General features: G+C 42.0%; 1 protein-coding gene across 1 annotated transcript in view; it reads left to right on the top strand.

Annotated features, from left to right (window-relative positions):
- zgc:172302 (phospholipid-transporting ATPase ABCA1) overlaps nucleotides 1-18,922 on the top strand; it is a 115,092-nt gene that overhangs the window by 88,277 nt on the left and 7,893 nt on the right. The window contains exons 40-46 of the mRNA XM_034180067.1: nucleotides 3,168-3,297; nucleotides 3,730-3,856; nucleotides 7,816-7,878; nucleotides 15,368-15,474; nucleotides 16,193-16,334; nucleotides 16,436-16,570; nucleotides 17,920-18,023. Of these exons, the coding sequence (XP_034035958.1) occupies nucleotides 3,168-3,297; nucleotides 3,730-3,856; nucleotides 7,816-7,878; nucleotides 15,368-15,474; nucleotides 16,193-16,334; nucleotides 16,436-16,570; nucleotides 17,920-18,023 (808 nt within the window). The remainder of the gene's footprint in view (nucleotides 1-3,167; nucleotides 3,298-3,729; nucleotides 3,857-7,815; nucleotides 7,879-15,367; nucleotides 15,475-16,192; nucleotides 16,335-16,435; nucleotides 16,571-17,919; nucleotides 18,024-18,922) is intronic.

Genomic DNA, 18,922 nt, shown 5'->3' on the forward strand with positions numbered 1-18,922 from the left:
GGGCTACATGAGGAGGATGCAAGAAATTAAATGGGTTTAATGTTTTTTGCATAGAGCACTGGATACAGAAATCACACAGTTTTTATCCAAGTCTGCACAACACTGTGCTACTGTTTGCAAATCTACACAACACTGCGCAGCTGTACACATCCAAAAACTGAGTGCGTGTATCCAGAGTGAATCAGCTGGAGGAGAACAGGTGTAGCGCGCGTGTGTGGCTGCATGATCCATGCAGCCCACAGCACCTCTGTGTGCTTTACAACAGGTGATGAACAGGCGCACCAGTGTGTGGTGAAATAATTCCTCAGATGTACAGTAGTGTTCAGAATAATAGTAGTGCTATGTGACTAAAAAGATTAATCCAGGTTTTGAATATATTTCTTATTGTTATATGGGAAACAAGGTACCAGTAGATTCAGTAGATTCTCACAAATCCAACAAGACCAAGCATTCATGATATGCACACTCTTAAGGCTATGAAATTGGGCTATTAGTAAAAAAAAAGTAGAAAAGGGGGTGTTCACAATAGTAGTAGTGTGGCATTCAGTCAGTGAGTTCGTCAATTTTGTGGAAAAAACAGGTGTGAATCAGGTGTCCCCTAAGGATGAAGCCAGCACCTGTTGAACATGCTTTTCTCTTTGAAAGCCTGAGGAAAATGGGACGTTCAAGACATTGTTCAGAAGAACAGCGTAGTTTGATTAAAAAGTTGATTGGAGAGGGGAAAACTTACACGCAGGTGTAAAAAATTATAGGCTGTTCATCTACAATGATCTCCAATGCTTTAAAATGGACAAAAAAAACAGATGCGTGGAAGAAAACAGAAAACAACCATCAAAATGAATAGAAGAATAACCAGAATGGCAAAGGCTCACCCATTGATCAGCTCCAGGATAATCAAAGACATTCTGGAGTTACCTGTAAGTGCTGTGACAGTTAGAAGACGCCTGTGTGAAGCTAATTTATTTGCAAGAATCCCCCGCAAAGTCCCTCTGTTAAATAAGACGTGCAGAAGAGGTTACAATTTGCCAAAGAACACATCAACTTGCCTAAAGAGAAATGGAGGAATATTTTGTGGACTGATGAGAGTAAAATTGTTCTTTTTGGATCCAAGGCCCGCAGACAGTTTGTGAGACGACCCCCAAACTCTGAATTTAAGCCACAGTTCACAGTGAAGACAGTGAAGCATGGTGGTGCAAGCATCATGATATGGGCATGTTTCTCCTACTATGGTGTTGGGCCTATATATCGCATGCCAGGTATCATGGATCAGTTTGGATATGTCACAATACTTGAAGAGGTCATGTTGCCTTATGCTGAAGAGGACATGCCCTTGAAAAGGGTGTTTCAACAAGACAATGACCCCAAGCACACTAGTAAACAAGCAAAATCTTGGTTCCAAACCAACAAAATTAATGCCTCGCAGATGCGAAGAAATCCTGAAAAACTGTGGTTATACAACTAAATACTAGTTTAATGATTCACAGGATTGCTAAAAAAGCAGTTTGAACATAATAGTTTTGAGTTTGTAGCATCAACAGGTGCTGGCTTCATCCTTAAATAGGGGACACCTGATTCACACCTGTTTGTTCCACAAAATTGAGGAACTCACTGACTGAATGCCACACTACTATTATTGTGAACCCCCCCTTTTCTACTTTTTTTTACTAATAGCCCAATTTCATAGCTTTAAGAGTGTGCATATCATGAATGCTTGGTCTTGTTGGATTTGTGAGAATCTACTGAATCTACTGGTACCTTGTTTCCCATGTAACAATAAGAAATATACTCAAAACCTGGATTAATCTTTTTAGTCACATAGCACTACTATTATTCTGAACACTACTGTATGTGTGTTCATAAAATGGCTGAACGAGCCATTTACATGCACTTCAGTAATCCAATCAGAAAACTTACATTCTTTCAACTCATAAATCCAGAAATCCAAAGAACAGAAACAGCAGGTCTTGGGGAAAAAAAGAGCAGGACACAGCTCTCTCTCTGTCTCTCTCTCTCTCTCTGTCTCTCTCTCTCTCTCAAATGCTGATAAGAAACGGATGCTTATAAAGCAACTCCCTCAGTGGTTTTTCTGCTCCAGGTGCGTTTCTCAGAGGGTGGCGGTGTCACGGTCTGATCACAATCAGTCAAGCACTGTGATGATTTAAACTTTTAAAGCACCAGTCGACTGCAATCATCAAGCACCTGATCACAGTCAATTGGTGCTTTAAAAGTTTATATCATCACAGTGCTTCGTTATTCAGATCATCACAGACCTGATCACGTCTGATCAGTGGACCTGATCAGAAAGCAACCGGTACTTTAAAAGTTTAGAGTCACCACACTTCATTCATTCACGGCAGCGTTTATCACAGCAAGACTCATCAGCATTCTGTACACAATGAAAATGATCCACCAATGTTAAATTACTCTGTTTCTGACCCGCACCACACCGTACAGTACCGACCTGAATCACTCGGTAAAAGCGGGGCTGTCGGCACATGCTGGCCGTCAAGGTGTGACAGCTGCATGAATTTATGTCATTGTTTTTAATAATTCGTCAGGGTGTGACAGGGCCTTAAGCAACCATATGCAACTGTAGGTAAGACTACGAACGCAACCATGTGCCATCACCCACCAGCCTACACAGGGACTATGCCAAATCTGTGCAATTTTCCAGATTTTAGCGCAACTATATGCAAGCCCGGTGTGAAAGAAGCGTTAGATTAATAATGAGATTACCCTATGTGAATGACCAGGATAATGCCAAGTATGACATGTAAAGTATGTTGGATAGCCAAGCTAAAACTGCTTGAGTTAGCAGTACGTATAGTACATGACTACAGGTCTGGTAGCTTTTGCTTGTGCATAAGAAAATACTCAGAATGCCAGAACATTGGTGAATGCGGGAGGTTCACACACATGCAAACAATTTAACAAACAAATCTGTTAGCATGGGTGGTTATTGCATGAGGTATATTGTTTTGCTGATTACATACTGCATTTTCCAACAACTTGAATGCAGAGAAGTGTACTTTATGTTGTTACGGGATTTATGGCATTATGTACAGGTTTTGCCGTTAATATTTCTGCTAATTTCTTTTTCTACCTCCTTTTAAATCACAGTATATTTTTCTCTGTATCTTTATATGGTGTATTGCAACTCTTCACAGGCACCAAGCAAACGTTGGACCCACTTCAGTGGGATTTTGTTGGAAAAAATCTGTTTGCGATGGCAGTCCAAGGTTTTATCTTCATTATCTTCACCATACTGCTGCAATATAAGTTCTTCATTCGCTGCAGGTATGAAAAGTATTGTTCCTGCCTACATGCACAGAAAACACTTTCTGTTTTTCCTCTTTCATGGACAGCTAGTTCCTTGACAATGTTAGTGGTAGAGCGTGAATCCTATTCTGTTATTGCATTCATTGCAGTTTAGTTGTATTTCAAATACAGTAAAATATGAATGTTGAATGTTTAAAAAACTATAAAGTGTCAATTTTCTAGATTTTTTTTTTTCCTGTAAAATATTTGTAAAATATTAAACATTTTGTGCTCTAAAGCTTTCAGACACACTGCTGTGACATATGTACATAAAACTAATGTCAGTAGAACATTTGTAAAAGCAAACAAATGCCCTGTGTGTAAAAACATAAATCAAAATGCATATATAGTCAGCGGTAAAATTAAATGTTCCACAATGGTTGTTCTTTTGTTTGATGTTCCTCCTTTCAGACCGTGGTGGGTTGAAGCTGATATGCCTCCACTTGGTCCAGAGGATGACGACATTGCCAGGGAGAGAAAGAGAGTCAAAAGTGGAAAAGCTCAGTCCGACATCCTCACAGTAATGGACCTCAGCAAGGTACAAGACCAGCAACATGCCGACTCAGTTCAAGTACTTCTTATAGTACTACCTGACCTGTTGCATCATGACTGCCATTATCTGCATTTACCACAATAATCAAACCTGTTTTTGATGAACATAAATCTACATTTAACCCAGTTGAGAAATTAGTCATTCACTTTCTAAAGGCAATATTTGGGAATTTTTGCAGGAATATAAGCCATCAACTGCCATTATTTTCTTTAGAGATAAACTAGGTAATACTACCTGTGGGCATGAATACATTAATTACTAAGGTAATCTGAAAGTTGACCTCAGTGACCTTGACCTTTACTCAAATTATCGAGCTCTAACTGACCTTGGCAGGACAGTTATGGAGTCCACAAAAGTGTGTGTCACATTTGGTCCAAATCAGGTTGAAAATCAAATTCCTTCACCTTGCCCTTTTCCAAAATGAATTATTCACGGGTAATTTCTGGGTCAGCCTTCAGTGACATACCAAGTTTGGTAGAAATCAGCAAGGGAACCTAAGAGGACTGACCTTGACAAATTTGATTTTGCTGAGCAATTCTGGAATCAATCCCATATGTCTGCCAGGTTGGATACAAACCAGAGTGAAAAACATACATTTTGACCTTTTACCTCAAATATCCTTGCCTTCATAATTGACATTTGGCAATTCCAGGACCAGCCTTCATATGTGCACAACATTTGGTGCAAATTGGAGTGAATAACTTCAGTTTTAATCTTTGACCCCAATGACTTATTTGATCTTGCCTGAAAAATTCCATAACCCATGTACATATGTGTGCTAAGATTGGGAGAAATCTGAGTGAAAAATAGTCATTTTGACCTTTGACCCAGTTACCCTGACTTTGCCAAACCAAACTCGTCTATCTATTTTCTATACCTGCTTACTTAACCCTATAACGGCAAGTGTATCATATTTGATACAGGATTTTCTGAGATGTCTGCTTCATCAGTGTGATATTTTCTCCCCAAAAAACCCATGGTATACAATGAGATACTTGTAGTGCACAGACAAACCACCAGATGTCAGTATCTTATGCATCAGAGGGCCTTCAGATGAGACATTCATAATGGCTGCCTGAAACAAGTGATCCACAGTAATTTCCCTAAGAAAATGCAGCATTTTATAGGTTTGAAATGTTATGTTTTCTCTGGATTTAAAATGGATGTTTTTATGCTAGAACACACAATGTAGCAAATATGATACAAATAAAAACTCATATATGCAAAAAGGTTTTTTTTTTTGGTGGGTTTGTTAAAAGGTCCAATAAAGACTCTTGTTTCAAAAAATTAGAATTTTCTGACAATTATTTCACAGGGTGGGCTTTATAGGGTTAAGGGTCACGGGGTGCTGGAGCCTATCCCAGCAGTCATAAGGTGTGAGGTGTGGTACATCCTGGACAGGATGCCAATCTGTCGTAGGGCCACATATAGACAAACAAACACATTCACACCCACAGGCACACCTACAGACAATTTAAAGTTTCCAGATTGCCTAACCCACATATCTTTGGATGTGAGAGAAAGCCAGAGCACCTGGAGAGAACCCACGCAAACGCGGGGAGAACATGTAAACTCCACACAGAAAGGCCACAGGTGATAATCAGTCCCATGACCTTTTGCTGTGAGGCAACAGTGCTAATCTTTAAGCCACCAAGGAGATGTATGTGTGTGCAGTTGTATGTAAACGTTCGGGCACCTCTGATGATTTCCATGATTTTCCTTTATAAATCATATGATTGTTTGGATCAGCAGTTTCAGTTAAATATATTATATAGCAGATGAACACACTGATATTTGAGAAGTGAAATGAAGTTTCTAGTATTTACAGAAAGTGTGCAATAATTCTTTAAACAAAATTAGGCAGGTGCATAAATTTGGGCACTCCAACAGAAAAATGTCTATTTTATTTTAAAATTATCAGGGGTCCCAAACTTTTGCATACAACTGTCTGTGTGTGATATATATATATATATATATATATATATATATATATATATATATATATATATATATATACACTCAACAAAAATATAAACGCAACACTTTTGGTTTTGCTCCCATTTTGTATGAGATGAACTCAAAGATCTAAAACTTTTTCCACATATACAATATTACCATTTCTCTCAAATATTGTTCACAAACCAGTCTGAATCTGTGATAGTGAGCACTTCTCCTTTGTTGAGATAATCCATCCCAACTCACAGGTGTGCCATATCAAGATGCTGATTAGACACCATGATTAGTGCACAGGTGTGCCTTAGACTGCCCACAATAAAAGGCCACTCTGAAAGGTGCAGTTTTATCACACAGCACAATGCCACAGATGTCGCAAGATTTGAGGGAGCGTGCAATTGGCATGCTGACAGCAGGAATGTCAACCAGAACTGTTGCTCGTGTATTGAATGTTCATTTCTCTACCATAAGCCGTCTCCAAAGGCGTTTCAGAGAATTTGGCAGTACATCCAACCAGCCTCACAACCGCAGACCACGTGTAACCACACCAGCCCAGGACCTCCACATCCAGCATGTTCACCTCCAAGATCATCTGAGACCATCCACTCGGACAGCTGCTGGAACAATCGGTTTGCATAACCAAAGAATTTCTGCACAAACTGTCAGAAACTGTCTCAGGGAAGCTCATCTGCATGCTCGTCGTCCTCATCGGGGTCTCGACCTGACTCCAGTTCGTCATTGTAACCGATTTGAGTGCGCAAATGCTCACATTTGCTGCCGTTTGGCACGTTGGAGAGGTGTTCTCTTCACGGATGATGCGAAGGAGATGTGTTGCACTGCATGAGGCAAATGGTGGTCACACCAGATACTGACTGGTATCCCCCCCCAATAAAACAAAACTGCACCTTTCAGAGTGGCCAAGATGCTGATTAGACACCATGATTAGTGCACAGGTGTGCCTTAGACTGCCCACAATAAAAGGCCACTCTGAAAGGTGCAGTTTTGTTTTATTGGGGGGGATACCAGTCAGTATCTGGTGTGACCACCATTTGCCTCATGCAGTGCAACACATCTCCTTCGCATCATCCGTGAAGAGAACACCTCTCCAACGTGCCAAACGCCAGCAATTGTGAGCATTTGCCCACTCAAGTCGGTTACGACGACAAACTGGAGTCAGGTCGAGACCCCGATGAGGACGACGAGCATGCAGATGAGCTTCCCTGAGACGGTTTCTGACAGTTTGTGCAGAAATTCTTTGGTTATGCAAACCGATTGTTTCAGCAGCTGTCCGAGTGGCTGGTCTCAGACGATCTTGGAGGTGAACATGCTGGATGTGGAGGTCCTGGGCTGGTGTGGTTACAGGTGGTCTGCAGTTGTGAGGCTGGTTGGATGTACTGCCAAATTCTCTGAAACGCCTGTGGAGACGGCTTATGGTAGAGAAATGAACATTCAATACACGAGCAACAGCTCTGGTTGACATTCCTGCTGTCAGCATGCCAATTGCACGCTCCCTCAAATCTTGCGACATCTGTGGCATTGTGCTGTGTGATAAAACTGCACCTTTCAGAGTGGCCTTTTATTGTGGGCAGTCTAAGGCACACCTGTGCACTAATCATGGTGTCTAATCAGCATCTTGATATGGCACACCTGTGAAGTGGGATGGATTATCTCAGCAAAGGAGAAGTGCTCACTATCACAGATTTAGACTGGTTTGTGAGCAATATTTGAGGGAAATGGTGATATTGTGTATGTGGAAAAAGTTTTAGATCTTTGAGTTCATCTCATACAAAATGGGAGCAAAACCAAAAGTGTTGCGTTTATTATTTTTGTTGAGTATGGGGAAAATCTGGTCTCAACCTACATGTACACAGCAAGTTTGTTGTAAAATGGCAAAGCACATTTGGAGGACGAACATTTCTCAAATTACAATATGATGTGAACAAGTGAATTCTCCCATAGCATCTTATTGCTTTGTGTTTTATATTTATCAGGTTTACAAAGTTGGCAGAAAGCCGGCAGTGGATCGTCTCTGCCTTGGAATTCCCAGAGGCGAGGTCAGACACACTAAATGTAAAGCTCAGTATTTTATAGATGCACTGACTTTTGTTCCAATCAGCTTTGTTTTTGACACTAGAGCTGAAGATCGATTCAAATTTCAAGAATCGATTCGATTCCAATTTTTAAGATTCAGAATTATTTCAGTTCGATCCAATATCAGTTTGGGTTAGTGCTATTAAAACTGCTTTAAGCTGTTACCTAATTGTCTAGTTATGTAAGATATTAATACTAGTATTATATTAACAGCAAATTAATGAACTATTGGTAGTTAATAATCAAGTCAAGTCAGCTTTATTGTCATTTCTACAATACATCACAGACATATTGAGAACTGAAATACCTGATCTCTGGACTCCCTGACCTCACAAAAGAAGGTATTTAAGAAATATAATAACAAAGTATAAATATCAAGTGTAGAGATCTAACAGCTGTAAAAAAAAAAAAAAAAAAAAAGTTGTAATAGTGTAATTGTAACAAAATTATACAAAAGGTAAATTGTAAACAAACAAATACTTGTAGTGCAAAGTGGCAGGACAACATTCAGCAGTAATGGATATGTGCAAATTCCATGACCAGAGCAAGAATATATACAGTTGTTGATCATTGTGCAGAGAGTATTGTATGTATAAAGTGCAATATCTTCACAGCAGCTTAGGTTAGGGAGGTTAGGGAATTGGCGGGAGTGGAAAGTGAAACAGTCCAGTTTGTGTTTATGTGTGAGTGGAGGGCAGCAGGGGGAAAAGGGGCAAAGCAGGGGAGGGAGTTGAGTGTCCTGACAGCCTGGTGGAAAAAGCTGTCTCTCAGCCGGCTGGTCTTGGCCTGGAGACTGCGCAGTCTCCTCCCCGACGGCAGCAGGCTGAAGAGACTACGTAATGGATGAGTGGGGTCACTTACGATCCTAGTGGCTTTCCGGATGAGGTGGGTGTTGTACAGTTCTTGGAGGGGTGGGAGAGAGGTGCCCGTGATCTTCTCCGCTGCTCTCACGATGCGTTGAAGGGACCTACGGCAAGTCGCTGTGCAGGCGCCGTACCACACCGTGATGCAGCATGACAGGACACTCTTGATCGTACCCCTGTAGAACATGCACATGATGTGTGGCGTGGCTCCGACTCTTCGAAGCTTGCGGAGAAAGTAGAGGCGTTGATGAGCCCTCTTGGCCAGTGATGCGGTGTTAGTGGTCCAAGAGAGATCCTCTGACACATGCACACCCAGGAACTTGGTGCTGCTCACCCTCTCCACAGCAGCACCATCGATGGTCAGAGGGGAGTGTTGGGTGTGCACTCTCCTGAAGTCCACAACAATGTCCTTCGTCTTCTCCACATTCAAAAGGAGATTGTTGTTCTCGCACCACATGGTCAGCCGGCTGATCTCGCTCCTGTAGTGGGTCTCGTCGTTGTTCCTGATGAGACCCACCACGGTTGTGTCATCCGCAAACTTGATGATGAGGTTTGAGCTGTGAAGTGGTGTGCAGTCGTGGGTCAGCAGTGTGAAGAGGAGGGGGCTCAGCACACATCCCTGGGGGGCCCCCGTGTTCAGAGTGATGGTGTGGGATGTGTTGCTGCCGACCCGCACTGCCTGAGGTCTCCCGGTCAGGAAGTCCAGCAGCCAGTTGCACAGTGAGGTGTTCAGACCCAGTTGGTCGAGTTTGATGACCAGCTGCTGAGGGATGATGGTGTTGAATGCTGAACTGAAATCAATGAACAGCATCCTAACATATGAGTCTTTATTGTCCAAGTGTGTGAGGACTGGATGGAGGACAGCACTGATGGCATCCTCTGTTGAGCGGTTGGACCGGTATGCAAACTGGAAAGGGTCTAGGGAGGGGGGGAGTGCAGACTTGATGTGTTTCATGACTAACCGTTCGAAGCACTTCATGATGATGGGGGTGAGTGCGACAGGACGGTAGTCGTTGAAGCTGGATGGTGTGGACTTCTTCGGCACCGGGATGATGATGGTGGCTTTGAGGCACGTGGAAACGACCGACTGGCGCAACGAGGTGTTAAAGATGTCCGAAAAGACATCTGCGAGTTCCCCCGCGCAATCCCTCAGTACGCGGCCAGCAATGTTGTCAGGACCAGATGCTTTCCGGGCATTGATCCTGCTGAATGTTCTCCTCACACTGTCTGCAGTCAGTGTGATCACCTGGTCACCCAGAGGGGGGGGGGGGGGGGGACTTGTGCGCCGGTGTGGTGTTAAGGGCCTCAAAGCGGGCGAAGAAGTTATTAAGGTCATTCAGCAGGGAGGTGGAGTTGCCGCAGGTCTATGGCGGTGGCTTGTAGTCGGTCAAAGACTGCAGTCCTTGCCACATGCTGCGTGCGTCCCTGCTGTCGCTGAAGCGGTGGGCTATTCTCCTGAAGTACTCCTTCTTCGCCATCCTGATGCCGCGTGACAGGTTGGCTCTAGCTGTCCTCAGGCCAACTTGATCTCTCGCTTTGAAGGCCACATTCCGGGCCTTCAAAAGCCTGTAGACTTCACCTGTCAGCCACGGCTTCTGGTTGGCTTGGATGGTGATGGTCTTTAAGACTGTTACATCGTCCACACATTTGGAGATGTACGCTGTAACCGAGTCTGTGTACTCCTGGAGGTCGATGGTGGTGGAGTTGTGTAAGGCAGCTTGCTTGAACACCGCCCAGTCTGTGGTGTTGAAGCAATCCTGGAGTGCCTCTACAGCTCCCTCTGGCCACACTCTGACCTGCTTCCGAACTGGTTTAACTACTTTCACCCGTGGTCTGTAAGCAGGCAGCAGCATGATGGTGATGTGGTCAGAGGCGCCAAGGTGGGGAAGGGGGAAAGCTTTGTAGGCTCCTCTCTGGAAGGTGTAAACATGGTCCAGAGTGTTGTTGCCCCGAGTTGGAAAGTCTGTGTGTTGTTGTAGTTTGGGAAACACTGTCTTGGGGTTAGCCTGATTGAAATCCCCAGCCAAGATGAGGAAGGCATCTGGGTGGGCTGTCTGCTGCTCACTAATGTGGTGGTGCAGTTCGTTCAGTGCCTCCTTCCTGGTGTTATTGTTGGAGCTAGGGCGAATGTACACCGCAGCTATCATTACAGCACTGAATTCCCTCGGTAGGTAGAATGGCCGACACTTCACGATCATAAGCTCCACAAGCGGCAAGCAGAGTTTAGTAACCACCGCAGCGTCCCGACACCAAGCGTCATTGATGTAAACACAGAGCCCCCCCCCCCCCCCCTCGCGTTTTTACCTCCTTCGATGAGGGCTCTGTCCGCCCGGTAGCAAGTTAGCCGCTCGAGCTGAATGGTGTGGTCCGCTACATTGTTGTTAAGCCAAGTTTCCGTGAACACAAAAACACAACAGTCTCTCACACTCCTCTGGGTATTCCTCAGGAGCCGTATGTGGTCCAGTTTGTTGTCCAGGGAGCGAACGTTAGCCAGCACGATGGTGGGGATCGCCGGCTTATGTGGGCTAGCTGCTAACCTTGCTCGGATGCCTCCGCGCTTCCCCCTCTTCTGTTTCCTCTCACGCCGCTTGTGGCGCCTCCACTCTGGGCGAGGTGTAGGGGTGGGGGTCGGTGGTAGTCTGGGCCTCCGTAGCAGACCATAGCTCCATAGCGTTTCCGTGACCGCTGGGTGTAGATTGGAGATAAATGACGAGTTCCTGAGTAGAAACTCACGGCTGTATGTATGCCTCAGATGGTGTGAGACACGACCCAGTGAAGATGACGACGAAGACAAACAAAAACAAGGAAAAACTACTGTCGTCTCGAGAGAGATAATAATGGCTATAAGACTGATGGCACGGACCAATCCCCCTCCCAGAATGATAGAGTAGTATTTTTATTTTACAAACATGCTGAAGAGCAGAATTACTGAACAGATCCAGGGCAGCCAAAAGAGGGGAGCAGAGGTACCTGGTTCATTGCCCCTGACACAGGTACAATTCTAAACGCTCCCATTTTGGCCTGATGCCTTCTTTGTTTTGGCTTTAAAGTAAGCCTGTAACAAGAAAAAAAAACTATGGCTTTACTTCACAAAATTTGGCCCTCAAAATGCAGGCAATATTGTTTCAGAGAGTTATAAATTAAAAAATTTTCCAGGAGCAAATGGTCCCAGTCTCCCCTACAAATACTCACATCTGCAGCACTGGCTGCGCGGCATGCTGTAAGAAAACTTCTCCCACAGTCAGCAGCGGAAAAGACTGGCTGAAAAGTCAGTCCACATCAGAGAACCTTGGTGCGCTGTCCCACGGAAAAGGCATGTTAGGAGGAATGAAAAGGGAAAAAAAAAACACTACTGTGTGAATTAAACGGCGGACGATTCTCTTTCTTGCCTGTAACAGACAAGAGTCTCGGTCGTCATGATTAACATCTTTAAATGGCTTTAACAGAGGTTGATGGATAAATTGTGGTCCTGCTGCAGGTCCACAATTTAGAGAAATGATCATTTTTCACACCCTCGGAAGCAGCGGAACGGCCCAAATATATATGTGTCTAATCAGCATCTTGGTATGGCACACCTGTGAGGTGGGATGGATTATCTCAGCAAAGGAGAAGTGCTCACTATCACAGATTTAGACAGGTTTGTGAACAATATTTGAGGGAAATGGTGATATTGTGTATGTGGAAAAAGTTTTAGATCTTTGAGTTCATCTCATACAAAATGGGAGCAAAACCAAAAGTGTTGCGTTTATATTTTTGTTGAGTGTGTGTGTGTGTATATATATATATATCTATATATATATATATATATCGATGTTTGGATGTATGAATCGATCTGTGGGAATTAAAATGAGAATTGATTTTAAAATCGGCGAATCAATCTTTTCAACGCAGCACTATATGACACCCATGAAATTAAAATGTTTTAATGAAAAGTCTCAATTTCTTTGTAAAACTTTAACTCTTTACAAAGGGGCTTCAGAAAGCATGTAAAAAGAAAACTTTTTTTTGTACGAGCATTTTATAAAATTTAGAACTAATGAAGCCAAAAGAAAATGTAATATATACAAAAACAAATTGACTAACATTATGCGATAGTGATTTGCTGTAAATGAAATCATCAAAAACAAAAAATTGTTAAAGACTATCCAGCTTATTTTTACACAAATACTGACAAAATTGTTAGACACTAATGCTATAGCAAATAATTTCAACGATTATTTTGTCAATGTGGGTAAAAACTTAGCAAATTCAATTGTATCCCCAAAAATGTGTTCCTTGGACAACAGCAAAACAACCAAAACAAAAGACTTCCTCTCGCAACATTCATTAACTATTTTATATCATTCATTACTTGTTCCATATATGACCTATTGCATTGAGATTTGGGGAAACACATACAAAAATAATACAAAACCAATATTTTTACTACAAAAGAAAGCCATAACAATTATTAGTGACAAACCCTACTGTGAACCAACAAACCTATTATTGGTCCATTTACATATTTTAAAATTCTGGGACTTGGTTGATTACACCACAATTCAAATCATGTATAAAGTCAAAAACTAACTTTTTCCTCAACATGTCCAAGAGAGTCCAATTACAATTTGAGAGGAACATTAGTATTTGAGAAGTGAAACATTCATACTACTGTAAAAAGTCATTGCATTTCTGTTAAAGATGTTAACATTTGGAATAATTGTCCTGATAACATCAAATTATCTGGTACCTTAGTCAGCTTTAAAAAGTTTACTTTGATTAATTTATACTGTCTGTGCTGGCATTTGCTGTTGGAAGTGTGCATACGTGTGTGTGTGTGTGTGTGTGTGTGTGTGTGTGTATATATAAGGGGTGGGAGTTTATAAGCTTTGCTTCTGCCCACACCCTTTCGGTCACACATGTTCACTTTTGAATTGTTTTATTTCTGAGTTTTTTGTTAGTGTAGAGTCTGTGTGCCAAATAAATTCATTCATTCATTCAAAGCAAAGAAAATGTTTCTTTGTTGTAGTGGACTGATTGCATATTCTTGATTTTGGGATCACCTGACTCCCACCATTCAAAACCATTTCCCTTCTGCATTGTATTACCAATCTGATTCTTTACTTCCTGTTAAGTTTAACGTTGAGGGAAAATGATTGATTGGGACCCTGGAATAATTGGAGACCAAATTATGATCTCTAGCCTGAGTGATTGAATAGTGGGTGAATTCTGATGATTTTGATTATTTGGTTGTTGATAATTTTGTAGTTCAAACAAAGTGTTCCATTGGCACGTGGAAAAGTGTATCTTGCAAATAATTTGATAAAAATTAAGACACTAAAACCAGTAGTTCCTGAGTTATGTCACAACAGCCAAAGAAGTACATATGTGCATGTGGAAGGGTGGGTAGGTGTTAATGCACACATAATTTTTATATAGGTCCTGCATGCAAATGCAAGACCAACCATGTTTTACACATTAGCAGTTGCTGCAAGAACTGTAAGTACTGTCCTGCTGCTCATTCTTCTGTAACTCGTACTTATGTCACTACTTCTACAGCTACTATTTTTTTATCCCCTCGGTATGAATACGGGGGGGATATAGCAATCAGAATGTCCTTCTGTTGTCTGTTTTCATTTGTTAGCGCGATATCTCGATAACCAGTTCACCAATTTCATTCATATTTAGCATATGGGTGTATTTGGGTGATCCCGATACCAGTCGATTATAGTAACCTTGGGGTCAACTCAAGGTCACAGTGAGATATTCAAGATATTGTTATTGCCACCCTTGTTAGTGTGATATCTGAAGAACCACTTGACCAATTCCATTCATATTTAGCATAAGGGTGTACTTGGGTGATTTCCCGGCACTGTGTATTACTGATTTGAGGGGACCGGGGGATATGTCATCTCCTGATGACTCTTGTTTATTGTTTCTCTTATGAATTTTATCACTGTGGCTGCGCCTTCTAACATATGCCTCTGCTGGTCTGACTAATGCTTGTGTTGAGTTTGTAAATACTTGTACTTTTGCTGCTGATGCATTTACTATTACAGTGAAAACTGAAATATGCAGTTGTGGTTAAAGACGCTCTCCTTTGTTATCATTGAAGTGTGAAGTAGCACACCCAAGTTGTATTTTTCTGCTGACAGCTAATATGGATATGTATGCAGTATTTGCAGATTAAAAAAGAAACATTGCTGAAAATTAGTATCGGGGGTCTCTGTTTTGTGCTCCAACAATTGCAAAAGGGAGGGTCTTTAACTTAAAAACAGTAATGTCAAAGGATTTCAGGAGATGTCAACAAACATCAGTGGGTGGATTAGTGTTTTAGGGTTAAAGTAAAATAAGTCCCTTCGGCTGCTCCCTTGTTTTTCACTCAGGGTTGTCACAGCAAATCCGAGATGGACCTGCATGTTGAATTGGCACAAGTTATAAGCCGGATGCTCTTCCTGATGCAACTCCACATTACACTGAAACCAAGTGCACTAACCACTTGGCCACCACCCCTGTCGTTTTAGGGTTAAAGACATCTCAAAATAATGGTACAGTTGATAGTATCATGATCAAATGTAACATATTGCTATGTGTGGTATTTTCACTCCAGTGTTTTGGTCTTTTGGGCGTTAATGGAGCAGGAAAGACCTCAACATTTCGAATGCTGACTGGAGACACACCCATTACCTATGGAGAGGCTTTCCTCCAGCACCACAGGTACAAACCTTCTCTGTTGATCGCATCAGCAGGTGAAGACCAAAAACACCATTTCAGAATCACTTACCATCTATCAAGGTGTGCCTCAAGGCTTCATCTTAGGTCCCACCTTGTTTTCTGTCTGCATTAATGATGTAGCCAGGGCAGTTGGTAACTTCTGGACACATCTGTATGTTGCCATCACATATTTAGTTGGCCTGTATTTATCACTCTGCTGCATCCACTCTTCAACAAAGCCTAACCTCTATTCCCTCCAGTGGTGATAGCTCCCATTTAAAACTCTAAAAATGATCATCTCCATGCAAAAATCAAAGCTAGAGTGTATCAAAAGAAGGCTTCCTTCATGAGCTCCACCAAAATGTAGTCTCTTAAAAAAATGACCAGCTTTCCTCTGTTTGACGATGGTGACAAAATGTATAAAATGGCATTCAAGGCCTCCCTTAGCAAACTCAAAGCACTACACCACCTACCAATCTGGGTTTTTTTTTTTAGGTTATTTTTTTAACCATATAAAACACAGCAGGCAGCCCCCCTGTGATCACTGCACCAGCTCAGCCATTTAAGGTAGTGCACAACCTTTCAGTAAGTCAATAGCAGCACATTAAAATTCCTCCTCTGATGAACAGTGGATCAGTGAAGAAGCTATTACGGGGAGAAAATTTCCAAATTCCAGTAAAAATTTGAGCAGTTGTATTTGTCTTCTTTTTGTGCTTTGCAGTGTTTTAACAGAGATGGAGCGAGTCCACCAGCTGATGGGTTACTGTCCCCAATTTGATGCCATCAGTGACCTGCTCACAGGTAGAGAACACCTGGAACTTTACGCTCGCCTGCGGGGCATTCCAGAAGCATCTGTCGCCAAGGTAACGGAACACGTTGCGGCATCGTTGGTCACCAGTGTAGCCTGACAGCTGTACTCAACTGCTACAAATCACAGTGAAGTTCCTCTTCTGCTTTCATGTAGGTGGCTCAGTGGGGGCTGAAGAAACTGGGACTGATGCAGTACGCAGAGCGGGAGGCTGGAGGTTACAGCGGCGGAAACAGGAGGAAGCTCTCCACTGCCATTTCCCTTATCGGGGCGCCACCCATTATATTCCTGGTGAAGACCAAACCTGCTCACCAAACAGTTGAAATGCAGCACCATTTGCTTCTTACTAGAAATAAATCACTTACAGTGCATCCGGAAATTATTCACAGCGCTCAACTTTATTCCTCCTTTATTCAGCCTTATTCCAAAATGGATGAAATTATTATTTTTCCTCAAAATTCTACACACAACACGCGGACTGAGTATCGATTCAGATTTCAAGAATCGATTCAGTTCTGATTCTTAAGATTCAGAATCAATTATTTCAGTTTGATTCAATCAGACATATTAATACAAGTGTTATATTGAGATTTGACAGCAAATTAATGAAATATTGGTAGTTAATAATGATGGCGATAAGACTGGTGAAAATGGCAAGGATCAGTCCCCCTCCCAGAATGACAGACTAGTATTTTTATTTTACAAACATGCTGTAGGGCAGAATTACTGAACAAGTCCAGGGTTGTCAAAAGAGGGCGCCAGAGGTCTCTACACCTGGTTCATTGCTCCTGACACACGTACATTTGTACACTCTTCTGTGTTTTGACCTGATGCCTCATTTCTTTTGGCTTTAAAGTAAGGTTGTCACAAAAAAAAAACTATTTCTTTACTTCACAAAATTTGGCCCTCAAAATGCAGGAAATAGTGTTTCAGATGGTTATAAATTTAAAAACTTTGTAAGCATGCTGCAGGAGAGCTTTTCCCCCTGAGAACTTTTCCCATAGTCACACAGTGAGTGCTGGGGGAAAATTCTCCTGCAGCAGGAGAAGTTGTCTGGCCAGAAAACAGAATTTTGTTTCTCATGGTCTGAGGGTGCTCCAGTTAAGTTGTAGAAACATCTCAAGGATGATCAGTGGAAACAGGATGCACCTGAGCTCAATTTTGATCTTCATGGCAAAGGCTATGAATACTTATGTACATGTGATTGCTTAGTTTTGTCTACTTTTTAATAAATTTGCAAAAATCTCAAACTTTATTCACATTGACATTATGTGTGTAGACTTTTGAGGAACAAAATGAATTCCATCAAATGTGGAAAAAATTGAAGCGCTGTGAATACGTTCCAGATGTACTTTAATATACGTCAGCCAAAGAAATTCATCCTGAACAAATATAGCCAAGCAAAAATTGTTTGCATGGTCTCACTTCAATTTAACTTCAAGGTTCATAAAAACAGCAACTTCATAACCATTCCTTATTTTTATAGTTTTGTTCTTTATTTTGCTCAATAATAGTGGTTAAATACTGATCTTTTGTGTCGTACTCTTACACTGAGTCCTCCATAATGTCAGAATGTGTATTTTAAATGCATCTTACTTGTTGACCTACTGTAATAATGACCTTTTTGTTGTTGTTGTAAGGATGAGCCCACCACGGGCATGGACCCAAAGGCCAAAAGGTTTCTGTGGAACTGTATTGTCAGTGTTACCAAAGAGGGAAGAGCTGTAGTTCTCACTTCTCACAGGTAAAAAGAAGTAAACTGTTATACTGGAATATGAACATTCACTCAGATTCAAAGCTGTGAGACCAACGTGTTAGCAGGTAGAGCTACAATTCTCTATTCTTGCCATAGAACACCTTAGACCAGGAAAAAACACATCTGTGTATTTATTTATGGAAAGTGCACAACATTCAGACGCACCTTACATAATTAAATGGACTGCATTTATACGAGGTCTGTTAGAAAAGTATCCGACCTTTTTATTTTTTCAAAAACCTGATGGATTTGAATCACATGTGCTTGCATGAGCCAACCTTGAACCTTCGTGCGCATACGTGAATTTTTTCACGCCTGTCGATTGCGTCATTTGCTTGTAAGCAGCCAATTTCTCGGATAGTCACACGACGGTCCCGCATCACCACAGCGTTCACTTTGGAAATGATCTGGTCGTTTCAGCATGTTGACGGCCGACCGGAGCGCGGCTCGCTCTCCACCATTGTGCGGACGTCTTTAAACCGGTTGTACCGCTCCTTAATCTGTGTGATGCCCATAGGATCGTCACCGAAAGCCGCCTGAATCTTCCGAACGGTTTCCACCTGGCTGTCGCCCAGTTTCTGGCAAAATTTGATGCATTCGCGCTGCTCCAGTCGTTCCGCCATTGTCCTTGCAAAGAAAATCCGACGAGAGACTCCACCCATCCTCACACAAAGGCTGCTTACAAGCAAATGACGCAATCAACAGGCTTGAAAAAATTCACGCATGCGCACAAAGGTTCAAGGTTGGCTCATGCAAGCACAGATGATTCAAATCCATCAGGTTTTTGAAAAAATAAAAAGGTCGGATACTTTTCTAACAGACCTCATATAATGCTTTTCCATCTGCATCAGATGCTCAAAGCACTTTACAAATAATGCCTCACATTC

The sequence above is a fragment of the Thalassophryne amazonica genome, chromosome 10 (assembly GCF_902500255.1).
Source record: "Thalassophryne amazonica chromosome 10, fThaAma1.1, whole genome shotgun sequence".
In the NCBI taxonomy this organism is placed as follows: domain Eukaryota; kingdom Metazoa; phylum Chordata; class Actinopteri; order Batrachoidiformes; family Batrachoididae; genus Thalassophryne; species Thalassophryne amazonica.